The sequence below is a fragment of the Tamandua tetradactyla genome, chromosome 1 (genome assembly GCF_023851605.1).
Source record: "Tamandua tetradactyla isolate mTamTet1 chromosome 1, mTamTet1.pri, whole genome shotgun sequence".
Taxonomy (NCBI): Eukaryota; Metazoa; Chordata; class Mammalia; order Pilosa; family Myrmecophagidae; genus Tamandua; species Tamandua tetradactyla.
This window is the reverse complement of record NC_135327.1, coordinates 216,886,329-216,899,369: the sequence shown is the minus strand read 5'-3', so window position 1 is coordinate 216,899,369 and position 13,041 is coordinate 216,886,329. Positions and strand designations below refer to the sequence as shown.

The window sequence follows — 13,041 nt, the reverse complement described above, 5'->3', positions numbered from 1 at the left end:
ATCCGATGTACATTATATATAATGGAAGCTTATTCACTGAGGCTTCAGCATCCAACGTTGTCATAATAGTCACAAAATTTCAGAAGGCTTTTTCTCAGCACTAGAGCCCGGAGAACTGATGAGGGAATTGGGGGGAGGGATAGCGCAGGAGGGAGAAGATTCCCTGAGTGACACGGCAAGTGATCAGGGAATCAAGGAAACAGACTGAATTAAGGCAAAGTTAGCAGCCTGCTGGTTTCTAAGCACTTGACCACACTATTAGAATCATTCTCTCAAAAAAGAATGGATTAATTTAAAAGTAAAGTGGTATAATCTACAAAATTATCTCATTTGCTCCACTAGGTGAAAATGATTACAAAAGGAATGGGAATGAACTATCAAAAACTTCACAAGAAAATTGAACTGATAACATAACAGCTAGACTGAGAATAAAAAGTTCCCTCTGAAGGGAAATCAGTGGAAAGTAGTAATAACAGCACTTTCATTTTCCTAAAAAATGTGCATGTGCAAGCAGATATTTCTAAACCTCTGATTTTCCAATTTAAAGGTATCTCAAATATTATAATTAAAAGGAAATTCAGCCAGTAACTAGAATTTGAAATTCTAGCTCAAGTTGTAAAATAATAAAGCATCTAGCAAGCATGATGTTATTTTTTTGAAACACTTTTATTAGAGAAAATCAATGATATTGAAGTTCAGAACATTTTATTCTATCATGTGCTGGTATGGAGGAGAGTTTTTCTCACCCTCATTAGGGGCAACCATGTACCCTGGAAGAAGAAACCATATTGCCAAAAATAAAAAGGAAGAGGAGAGGAAAAGGAGGATTTGGGGAGAGATTTGGAAAAATGGTACAGGAGCAGAACCTATGAGCTCTTGCTTGGCTGTGCTGGCAGGCATGGGAAAAGAGACATGAAAGATTCACTAATGGTGCTGGGATTTAGAGAGATATAATTACAGGGTTTAGGGCTATGTGCAAAAAACCCAACAACTCCTTTCTAAGCTAATGGAAACCATACATGACTCATATTCTTTTCAAGCAAATTGATCTTTTTCTGGTAAATCTGAAGCATCCCCAACCCTACACTTCTTCCACTGTTTCGAAAATTGGAAAATGTCCACTTATGTCCACTGAGTGCAAATATCACCTCGGTATCACTTGTCGTAAAACATAAAATATACAAATACACATGTATCTCTTTGAAGTCTTTCCTCAGAGTTATGAGCAGTGTTTCAAATAAATAGGAAGAATAAAGTCACAAAAAAGCAAGCCATTGGGATGCTACATATTTGTACATGATCTGGGATGCATAATTAGAAAGTTAGCTGCTTAGATTATATTAAGGATTGCACCACTAAATTTTTACAAGGCTCATTAGCCTAATTATACACTTAATTAAATCAAACTCAGTCACACATGTTAACATTTTCAATTCTAAGTATAAATTACAGCCAATGATATAACTGAAAATAAGAAGTAACAAATGTTTTATTGACATCTAAATTGGCTGAGTTACTCAGAGTTTTGCTTTGATAACGTAAACTCCCACAACTGCCACCCAGCTGTATGGAAATGATCATAATTCATCTTAATAAAAGCTGACAGTATAAACACCACGAGTGTAGTGAAGACAGGGTATGAATGAGCAGAATGGGATCCGTCACCCAGGAACATTTTACCTTGCGGAATGTGCAGGAAAATTACCTACATTTGAACCTCAGAAGCACAGCTACTATCATAGAGGATGCCAACAGAAGAAAGAATAAAGGAATTCTCAGGAAAAATAAAGCCTTATTATTATTTTTAATCTTTATGGGATGAGAAAAAGTAGGCCGAAAAAGGTAAATAAAAATATAGAATTCCCTGAGATTAAAAAGAGACAGGCACTATACCACCACATTTAAAGAACCATGATTTATCTAAAGGTAAATTCTACTCTCTAAAACAAATGCATTTGTAATTGTCCTTTTTTATAATAGGCCAGCTTGCAACTGAGAATGTACTTTGAAGACTTCCAGAACAAAGACAATGGATTCAGAAAATAAAACTGTATTTGTTTCCTAAAATAAATTAAAATTGAATGCTCAAAGTTCAACAGCACATTTATTCACTTAATGTAATATTCAATTCTAAAACTCTATACTGAACTGCAAAATACAAGCTGAAAACTTTTCTTAACACCTGGCTCGTTCCCAAGAAGTTCAAATTGGCTCTAAATTGTCATTAACATATGCACGCAACTAACTAAACACGTAGGTACTGGGATCCTCAAATTTATGATAGATAAGTAAATTCTAATCTCAGATTCATGATGTAAGTTAAATCATGTTCCCTGATTGCATAGACTACTCAGAACCTATCTAGACAGCCAGGATTATCAAGCAACCCAGAAGGGAACTGTAATGCATACAACAGGAAGATAAGCTAAACATAAAATATATTTCCATTTAATCATTCTTATTTGCTTCCATAGCCAAGTACCTTTCTAATGATATACCTGTATTTTCTTATTTAAACCAAGCAGAAATCATACCAGTGTCCATCTCTCAAATGTGAAGATGAAATTAATTAACATTAATTTACCAGGCCACACTTAGTATAAGACAGAGCCAGTCTCTGTCTTCATCCAAGGTCTCTTGGGTTTCAAATATTGGTCCATTCCTAACAATCCCTCTGCCAATAATGTGAAAACTTAACATATGATCAAATCAATCATCAACTGACACAGAGGTAACCCAACATTTCTAACTAAAAATTCCAAGAAAAAAAAAAGAATTGTTTGTTTTAGATGTTTATGGAGCAAAAAGTGATAGAGGAGTCTAGGTTAGACTGGTGAGATGGCTAACTTCTTGCATTAACTTGTCTAGGTGATGGTGCCCACTCAGTCTGATAGTCACCGTGAGGGGATTTTGTGGACTTAAATTATTAGTCAGTTGACTGCATCTATGGCTGATTACATCCCTAATCAACAAAGGAGATTGTCTTATGTAGTGAGAGAAGTCTCATCCAATCAGTTGAAGGCCTTGAAGGGATAACTGATGATTTCAACAGTAAGAAGGAAGAATATCTATCTTCACTTCAGCCAGCCAGCAGCTTCTCTGGGCAATTAAAACCTTTATCAGAGATCCCAAATTGTGTCCTGTCCTACGGAATTCCATCTTGCCAATCCCCATGGTCCCATGATTCAATTCCTAGATCTCATAAAATTTATACACACACACATACACACAATCATTATCAATTCTGCTTCTCTGGAGAACAATAGGCTAAGAGCTTTAGCTAACATAGGATAATCACGTAAATCTTAGTAGAAGAGACCTAACTCACATTTTGACTCAATATTTTGATTAATGAGTATATTACTTCTTCAGACTTTCCAAAGATATTTGCTTACAACTATTATAGCCAGAGGAACTTTGCTTTTATTTGAGAGAGAAGTTATTTGGTAATTATATCCAAGATGCACTCATATTTATATTTCAATCTTTTTTATATTCAATCATTCTATACCCCAATCATTTTTATATTAATCTAATCACAATCCTCCTATAAGTTATTTTTAAATATTATAAAGTATTCTATTAGATATGCAATTTTTTCAGCTCTCAATAGTAGAAGTTATTGTCAATATTGTAAGTAAGAAATAAGTCTAGAGGAAAAAGTCACGGAAAGAAATTTTAACATAATCACTGAAGTTTTTCCAAAGGATGCTGACTCTTCACCTGGTACTCTGAATATTAAATTGAACTTAAGTGGTCAAAAAGTCATTTGTGACCAAAATAATCTGATAAATCAAAAGATGGTACATATGTAAAAAAGAAGTTGAGAAGTAAAGGAAATGGAACCTCTAGTAAATGGAAGTGAAAGAATAGTGGCCTCTTGCCACCACTACCTCTTCCCCCCCAAGTAATATGAACAGGAAAATAGAGATGAAGTTTTAGACATGAAAAATCCTAGAATATAAACCCTGTGACAGAAGCAGTTTTATTTGTTTGCTTCTGCAGGACAGGGTTGGCAAACTGTGGCCCATGAGCCAAATGTGACCTGTCACCTCTTCAAAACTTTACTGGAACACAGACACATACATTTGTTTATACAATGGTTACTTATGAGCTACAATGGCAAAGTTGAATGGTGGCCACATAGATTTGGTGGTCAACAACGTCTAAAATAGTTAATAGATGGCTCTTTACAGAAAAATTTTGTCAACCCCACATCCAGGGTAATCCAGCATCGAAAATGGTGCCTGGTACATACTAGATTTAAACAATACATGCTTAATAAAATAAACTAGCACACAATTACTAGTTGCAGAAGGTGAAATACTGTGAAAGTTAGAGAGTTTGAAGTGCCATAGATTAAAGAATAAAGATGGATATATAGAAATGGTAAATGTCCATGACCAGAAACGCTTCAGAGAAGCAAAGACTGCACTTTATTAAGAATCACATATTTTAGGCATAATTGTTTCCATATGGGAAAAGAGTTAGAATATCTACAATAAGTTAGATCGCAGTCCAAGTGGAAGAGTAATAATTTTTAAAATAGCACGAATATATTGCTTGAAAACCTTCTACAACTCCCATTATTTCCTGTTGAAGTCCAAATTCCTTCCCCTGGAGTCAAAAGCCTTACTTTCCTCAAGTACTTTCTAACAACCTCTCCAGTGCCACCTTCCAGCACTTTCTGATTCTAATAATTTACTCATTATTTCCCACCAAGACATGAATATGTAAGTAGCTTTTTCCTTTCATATCTTCTCTTCCTAGAAAGAATGCTCTCCCAATACAAGGTCTTTAGTTTAAGTCTTGTATTTCCTTCAAAGAAGAGATGGCATTCCATTGCTTCCCAGAAGGTCTCAATATCCAATATTCAATAGTGACTACTGCCTCCAAATGCCTTTGGCACATGTGCATAAACTTCTTTTGACACACAGTATTACCTTTTTATATACATATTTCTCAATTAGACTTTAATACCCTTAGAATTAAATACAAAAATCTTATTTCATAGGCCCAACCCTTATGCCAGTGTACAATTTTATATCTTGCTTTACAAATTCTTAGCATTACATCATAATCATATCTCAACGTCATTCTAAATGTCTTGGAAAAATCTCTTTAAGCACTATAAAAACCAGGATGCATCATTGCTGATTTATTTTTAAGAGAGTTATACAATAACTAATATGAACAATTGTGGGTTCATTTGCTCCTTTGCTGAGTAAGCTTTATTGAGCAATACCTATGGGCTTGGTTTATATATATATAAACAAAACATGATTTTTGTGCCAAAAGAAACCACAATTATTTCATGTAGCCTTCCTGAAACAAATAGCATTTGTGATTTTAAAATGGAGGTCATGTTTGACATTTAAATCAGGAGAAATGTAATGATATGCGTGAAGTGAAAACTTATTTTAATGTAATGAAAGAACGTGAACAGAGAGTTCTAGATGGGGATTAGTTAATTTATTTTTAATAAAACACAAGATGACTAAAGAAAAACAGCATCAAGGGGAAGATAATACTCTTTGCTATGCCATTAGAGTAGATGGCATCTAATTATCTCATTCCTAGAAACCAGGAGGTGTTGGTTCAGGCAGCAGTTGGGGAATAAGCCATCACGTGCTAAATGTCACTTCACTGATCAAGGAAAAACACTCAACCTACTTGGAAAATACCCTTTTTAAGTAGGTCTGGCAGGATCCTTATTTAGATAAACTTCATTATATAGCAGACCACAATAACTACCTATTTTAAAAATTTCCCTAACAGTCACTTCCCATGCTTAAATGACTATTTTCCTGAATTAGAGTTGATATCGTTTCCTGCATTATTTCTTCTCTTTGCAATATTTAATTCCAGTTGGCATTGTTTTTAGACTCTTTGATCTTGAACACCTAAATCAGAAAATATACTCACATATACTGTGAATTTTATAAAAATAAAGTATTCAGTAAGAGGTATGCAATTAGCTATATCTCCAAAAGCAAGATTTAATAATGCTGAACTATGACTGGAATTTTGTACAAAGGAAAGTATTCTTAGAAATGTCAACTTATACACCATGAATATGTATTCTTGTATTCCCACTACATGTATGTGAAATTTCTTCATGATTTCCTTTTTTTTTTTTCCTTTCTGCTATATTGCATAGCTCAATTTGCCCCCGCATCCTCCACGCAATTGGTAACTGTGATCACAATTAAAATCACTTCCCCTACAAACCAGCTTCAGTTGCCTACTTCGGACAATTCTTCCTCCATCAGCTTACAGGGAATCTACTATATAACTGTTTCAGCCTTTCTCACATAACTATAACTGTATGATTTCTCAGTTATCACTCCATCTACACTGCAAATCCCAGGAGAAAGAGCATGTTCTGTTCATCTTTGTTCCCCAGCACCTAACGCAGGAATTATACTGTACTCAGTACAGTAAATGGCTAGGAAAGTTCTCTTACTGAATGAGAAGACTCTCCTTCTAAGCATTTCTCTGATGATACAGGAAACAGGTGTTTCTGGCCCCTGAAGATTGGCATCTGTGATGCTGAGCAGCCCACATACTTTTATTCTCCCATCATCAACCTAACACTGCAGAAATGTTATTAACCTAACCCTGCACAGCCATTTTTCTACTAAGTCCTCGAAGGGCTTAAAGCTACTACACACAGATGCTGGCTAAAAATAAAATATTTCTGTTCTATTTCCCAATATGAAAATCAGTGATGCCTAAAAGGGTTAATAAAGAATGTGTCGGGCGGGCCGCGGTGGCTCAGCGGGCAAAGTGCTTGCCTGCTATGCCGGAGGACCTCGGTTCGATTCCCGGCCCCAGCCCATGTAACAAAAACGGAGAAACAGAATACAATAAAACAAGAAAATGTTTAAAGATGTTTCCCTTTCTTCCTTCCTTCCTTCCTTCTATCCTTCCTTCCTTCTCTCTGTCTTTCCTTTAAAAAAAAAAAAAAAAAAAAAAAAAAAAAAAAAAAAAAAAAGAATGTGTCTCTTAAATCTTTTTGCTCTGTAGGTAGGAAAGACGCATGAGATTTTCCTCATTAAATGCCATATTAAAAAGGATTAAACGTAGCTTAGCTAGAGAACAACTCTCAGTTCTGCAGAAGGAGACTTGTTTAGTTGAATAATTTCTGTGCATCAAAACTCAAGACTAAAGGTATGGTAACTAGCAACTGCTGGATTCTCTAAAATGTCTTCCTTTGAATTAATCTTTCTAATATGTACATATTTTTCTCTTATTTTCCTTTTGCCTTAGGCTTTTCATCTATATATTTTATCCTAATATCCTTTTCACTCTGAAGTAAGAAAGATGTAATAAAAGATAGAAAATAATATGTCTGTAATAGAAATATGAGTTCAAAGTTGGTACGTACACAATTAAATCTCATTTGTGAAAATTTATGTTTCACAAGTAGATAAAGACACATCAAGATTGGAAAGCTCTAATCGAATGTACCTTCCTGTCATTTATTCAACTCAAGAAAGGAACAAAAATACTTGTAAACTTTTATATCATTTAAAATTATACTTTCAAAGGAAATAAAGGCAACAGCCACTTAAAAAATAACTAATTCTGTTTAAATGAAAGTTATCTGAAGAAATGTCAATGCTTCTACAGAGCTTAAAAATTAAAAGAAAAAAGTGAAAGCAGCCACAACTCTGTGAATATAATAGTACCCAACATTTCATTTGAATTTTACATATTTCTATATAGCACAAACATTCAATCTTCATTTGCCAACAGAATTGTAAATAAATCAAAAGTTTCCACTTCAGGACATTATATAAGACATGTGTTTTACCAAAGACATGAAATCTGGACTCGCCATAGTTACTAACATATACCAGGAAGGTAGTACAACTGGTCAAATAGGTATTCATAAAAATAAAAAATAAAATAAATGAATTACACACTTGTAACTGACATTTCACGTATCTTTTACAACATAATTGATACTTTTCATTCCTTGATGTCATAGTTTAATGTTCTAAATTATCAGTCATTGGTCTAAGTCTTCTTTGTAGTCTCCCTGTTCTTTTCCAGGTGCAAAGGAGGTTAAAACAAATGGTGGAAAATAAGGTGTGGTAGGTTCAATTATATACCCCAGGTACATAATCCTAATCCATTCCTGTGGGTATGAACTTAGTGTAAACAGGATTTATGTTATTTTTAGTTAAGGTGTGGCCAAGAGGATGAGTTTGGGCCTTAATCCTATTACAAGGGTCTTTAGGAAGACAAAGCCACATGCAGGAACAAGAAGTTGAAAGGATCTGAACACAGAAGAGAAAGGAGAGCACATCACCATGCATCTTGCCATATGACCAAAAAGCCAAGAACCCAAGGATCACCTGCAGACAGCACCATCTTCCGGGACAAAGCATTGCCTTGCCAAAACTGTGGTAGTTAGATTCAGTTGTCAACTTGGCCAGGTGAAGGCACCTAGTTCTGTTGCTGTGGACATGAGCCAATAGTATGCGAACCTCATCTGCTGCTCATTACATCTGCAGTCAGCTAGGAGGCATGCCTGCTACAATGAATGATGTGTGGCTTAATTGGCTGGTGCTTAAATGAGAGAGTGCAACGTAGCACAGCCCAAGCAGCTCAGCATACCTCATCTCAGTACTCGACGCTCAGTCCAGGCCTTTGGAGATGCAGAAAGAAATCACCCTGGGGAAAGTTGTTGGAACCCAGAGGCCTGGAGAGAAGGCCAGCAGACACCATCATGTGTCTTCCCATGTAAGAAAGAACCTCAGTTGAAAGTTAGCTGCCTTTCCTCTGAAGAACTAACAAAATAAATCTCCTTTTATTAAACGCTAATCTGTCTCTGGTGTGTTGCATTCTGGCAGCGAGCAAACTAGAACACCAACGTCTGGATTTTTAACTTCTCCTAGTCTCAAAATCGTAAGCCTGTTGTTAAAGCCAACCCACTGTATGCTATTTGTTTTAGCAGCTGGGAAACTAAGACATAAGGTAGGGGTAATAAAAGGAAAAAAAATCAAAATTAGGAAATCAAATATTGCATAGACACATTTTATCAGGGAATCACTAGATGAGTAAAGAAGAGAAGAGGAGATTCAAACTCAACAAGTGAGATGTGTAGGGCTTTAGGCTCCTAGAGGAGAATGCCTGTACACTGAACTTGTTGTCAATCACAGGGAGTCACCAGCCATTAGCTGCAAATCAATTACAAAGCACCTGAATATATTAAAATAAAAATACAACAGTCCTTTCACAGAAAAAAAAAAAGCAGTAGAATCAAGGAAATTTATGTTGCACTGGAAATTTTTAGGGATATATGTTTCATAAAATCATGAAGTCAGATTATCAAATTGCAAAAATGTAATGCTCGAGTGTGTGCAGACTGAAGGGAAGGAGCCACAAATCACGTGCTAAAGGATAAGACAATAGTCTGCCTAATTTTTAAAAATTTTAAACATAATCATAAACAACCTTCTAAAAGTGAAAAACTAAATAGACATAAAGATGAATTTAAAATGAATCATTACCTAAATTATCCAAATAACTTTTATTCAATAAATTTCTTCAAAAATTGCTTTAAGCACCCCTTTACCTTTCAAATGCAGCTGGAGTTTCTGACTTTAAAGTCTCCCATCACTTTAAGGCAAAGTAAAACGTTTGCATGGATGAGAGGAACAATAAACTCATTAAGAGAATTTGAATGCATGGTTACTCAGCTGTTCCTGCAAACCTGCTCCTCATCAGCCTAAGTGCTTTCCGTGATTACAATGTATACATGTGAATGAAGCAGCAGTTGCCCCCAAATGAAAATGTTTTCTATTAAGCATATGCTAAATCAACACCACTCTATATGTGAGCATAAATGAAGATAAAACACTCCATGTTACGATTCAATTAAAAACCTCCAGGATACGTTACCTGCCGCCTCGAGCACTGAAAGGCACTACATGGATTCCCAGAGGCCCTCCATCGTTGGGGACTTGTACGAGCTTTACCATATCACTGTGAGACAATGATGAATGAGGGAGCATGAACATGTACTGTAAACAAACCAAAACCAAACCAAAACAAAACAAAAAACCACAACAAAACGGACACACAATAAACAACTAAGGAAGACAAAACGAAAATCCCACCAAGCACACACGCATACACACGGATATTCTGGAATATAAGCATGGTGGTGGAGGCAACAACACTACATACCTGAGCACTAGTCTGATGGCATGAAGGAAGAGCAATCATCAGAAATAACTACATTAAAAAGGACACAGAATCATTTCTCTTGGACCCTACTCTTCTGTGTAATACTACACATTTTGCAAGTCAAATCTATAGACTTCCACTGAAGATTTTCCATCCCCAATATCATGCAAGGATTCTGAGGATTAACTGAAAAAATATGTTGCAGGTAGACAGTACTTTAGTATTTCTAAGGTGCTCTTTCAATGGATCTTTCCAAAAAGCGAGCAAGGTCAAAAGTTTCCACATTTAAGCAACAGTCCAGAGTTGTCCTTCTCACTACCCACTATAACATGACAACTCAGTCACCATTCCCTAAACTGCCATAAGAGCACTATGAGTGCTGGCTGGAAAACTCCTCACTCAAAACCAATGGGCAGCTACTGAAAATGAAATAATTCTCATAAAAACATTTATAATTGAACTTCCAAGTCATGATGTTAGTTCTATTACATAACTAAAGTACTTTGTGCAAGGGATACAACATTAGATAAAATTTTCAAGTCACTTCCGTTAATCTTTAATGTTAAAACAATAAGCAAGTTCAATGGAAGTTGGTGAAATTTTGGAAAACATAAATTTTCCAGACCATTTAAGTGGAATTTTGTTTTCTTTGTAGAGCGACAGGCAGTACTTGTCTAACAATCAATATTTAGAATATTTCAATAAAACATCTAGTTTGAAGAATATGGATGACTATAAATTTTAACAAATGGATTTGACCAAGATCATGATATAATTTCTACTTATATAATAGTTATTTATATAATTGAAAATTTCTTTAAAAAAAACTTAGTTATTTTATGTACTGAGTGTCCTGCTTATATAACACAAAGACTAAATATAAATAAGGATAAACATATAAACAACATTGAAAATATGCATATAAATTTAATCACATGCACTAATTTGGAAAAAATAAAAATTTTGCCATCTGTTAAAATACTTCCGTAATGTAACACTACTTAAATGGATATTTTCTTTCTTTATTTTTTCATAGAGTTTCTTAGACATTCTATATTATATACTGATGCTATTTGAACATTATCAGCTTGTCAATTAAGAATAGCATAATAACTTCAATAAATTCATTTTATTCCAAATTGAGGTGGCAGGTATTTCTTAAGTATAAATACTCAGAGAGTGGTGGTTGTTATATCCAAATACAATCTGATTCAAAAACTTGTCTGAATTCACTGAGAAAGTTCTAAAAGCACTCCCTTGGAAGGCCAACTTTACACAAAGTCAAAGAAAAAAATCAAAATGCCCCTCACTTCTGAATAGCAAGGAAAGAAGTCTGAAGAACATCTTCCATTTAAACACACAAATATTTAAGATAACCAGAAAGTTATGATAAAATAGGAAAAATTTCCCTTGCCCTTTAATACTTAAGGGTTCAAGGTCCCTAACCTATAGCTCTAATTTTTCATCAAATACCTTGAGAGGTTCTATTTCTTCAAATAAATAAACAACAAATAAATACTAAATACTAAAACTTACTACTACTCACATGGTCCAACTAGTTTTTCAAGTAAAGTAAGTATGTCTACAATTTATTTTAAATTTAGTAAAGTTAAGGAGCAAACAAATGACCAAAATGTTGACACACACAAAGCAATCTGAAAACAGTTACAGTTTTGTTACAGTTCACAGTGCTGTTACCATGACAAACACTTTAAATCAAATACTATTTTATATTATAATCTAATAGTATTTGTTAAAAAGCATGTAACACAGGACAGGTGCATGTGAATTTCCATGCTATACTTCTCATATTACATAGTAAGCTCAATTGATGAAAGATGTTCTTTGAAAAACAAACGAATGCAAGGCATGTCTTTAACTAAACACAAACATTCCACATGCCATATGCTCTGGGGATACTTGCTGCTATCAATGATGCTACATGTATCTTGCAAATGTAGATAAAACCATCAGGAACTTACTCCAGAGAAAAGTTGGGTATGTTCTCCAGTCCAGTGTCAGCATGTCCAACTGGCTCAACACGGCTACTGTCTTCTTCTGTCCCATCCTCGTCCTAGGGGCAGCACAACACAAAAGTGCATTCGGTGTTAAGTTTACTTCTGTCACGTGAAAGGAACCCAGGCAAAGCCGGAGTCTAATAAACACTATGATAATGTTAACAAGGTCTTTGCCCCTAGGGATGATGAGCTTTAGTAAGAAAAAGATGGATGTGTAAGTGTGAAAAGCTCTATGTTGAAGCAATAGCCTTCCGAGTCAAAACGTACCAGGAGGAGAACAAGATCCCACTGGGATAGGGAAAGAAAACATTTGAACTTCAATTTACATTAATTTTCTTATTTCATCATTCCATTTCTTTTTTTAGTGCATGTTTTGGGAGGTAGTTTTCTATTACTATAAGGTAACACTACATGAATAGGAATATATGAAACTGGGGGTATACATTAAAAAATTGTACTGATATCATTTTGAATCAAAATACTTGAGACCATTATAAATATGACCAAAGTCATATCTGTAGGGGCTTCAGTTCCTGCTGTTACGGCTTGTCACAATAAGCATGCAGTGGGTACTGTCCCATACTTAGGACCCTTCCTCCTTAGTTACCCTAAGCCAACTGACTGATTATTTGGAAGTATCTGTAAAATCACTAAGATCTGAGCCATAAGGAACCAATTCTGTTTACTTCTTTTATGAAGGCCCAAGTGTAGGAAAAGGCACAAGTAGCCACATAAGTAAAACTCCACCCTTGTATTCTTCCTTTTCTAAGGCAATATTTTATACAAACCACATTTCAGCATGGTTCAGAAATCGGGTAGT

The 13,041-nt window shown here is 35.0% G+C and overlaps 1 protein-coding gene across 22 annotated transcripts in view; it reads right to left on the bottom strand.

Moving 5' to 3' along the window:
* The window catches only part of PARD3 (par-3 family cell polarity regulator), a 676,839-nt gene that overhangs the window by 283,931 nt on the left and 379,867 nt on the right, over positions 1-13,041 (bottom strand). For 21 of the 22 annotated variants that reach the window (XM_077152059.1, XM_077152104.1, XM_077152083.1 and 18 more), the window contains 2 exons: positions 12,186-12,277; positions 9,916-9,999 (listed from right to left, as the gene is read on the bottom strand). In XM_077152059.1, coding sequence (XP_077008174.1) covers positions 9,916-9,999; positions 12,186-12,277 — 176 coding nt within the window. The remainder of the gene's footprint in view (positions 1-9,915; positions 10,000-12,185; positions 12,278-13,041) is intronic. The other variant, XM_077152099.1, reaches the window with a different exon arrangement.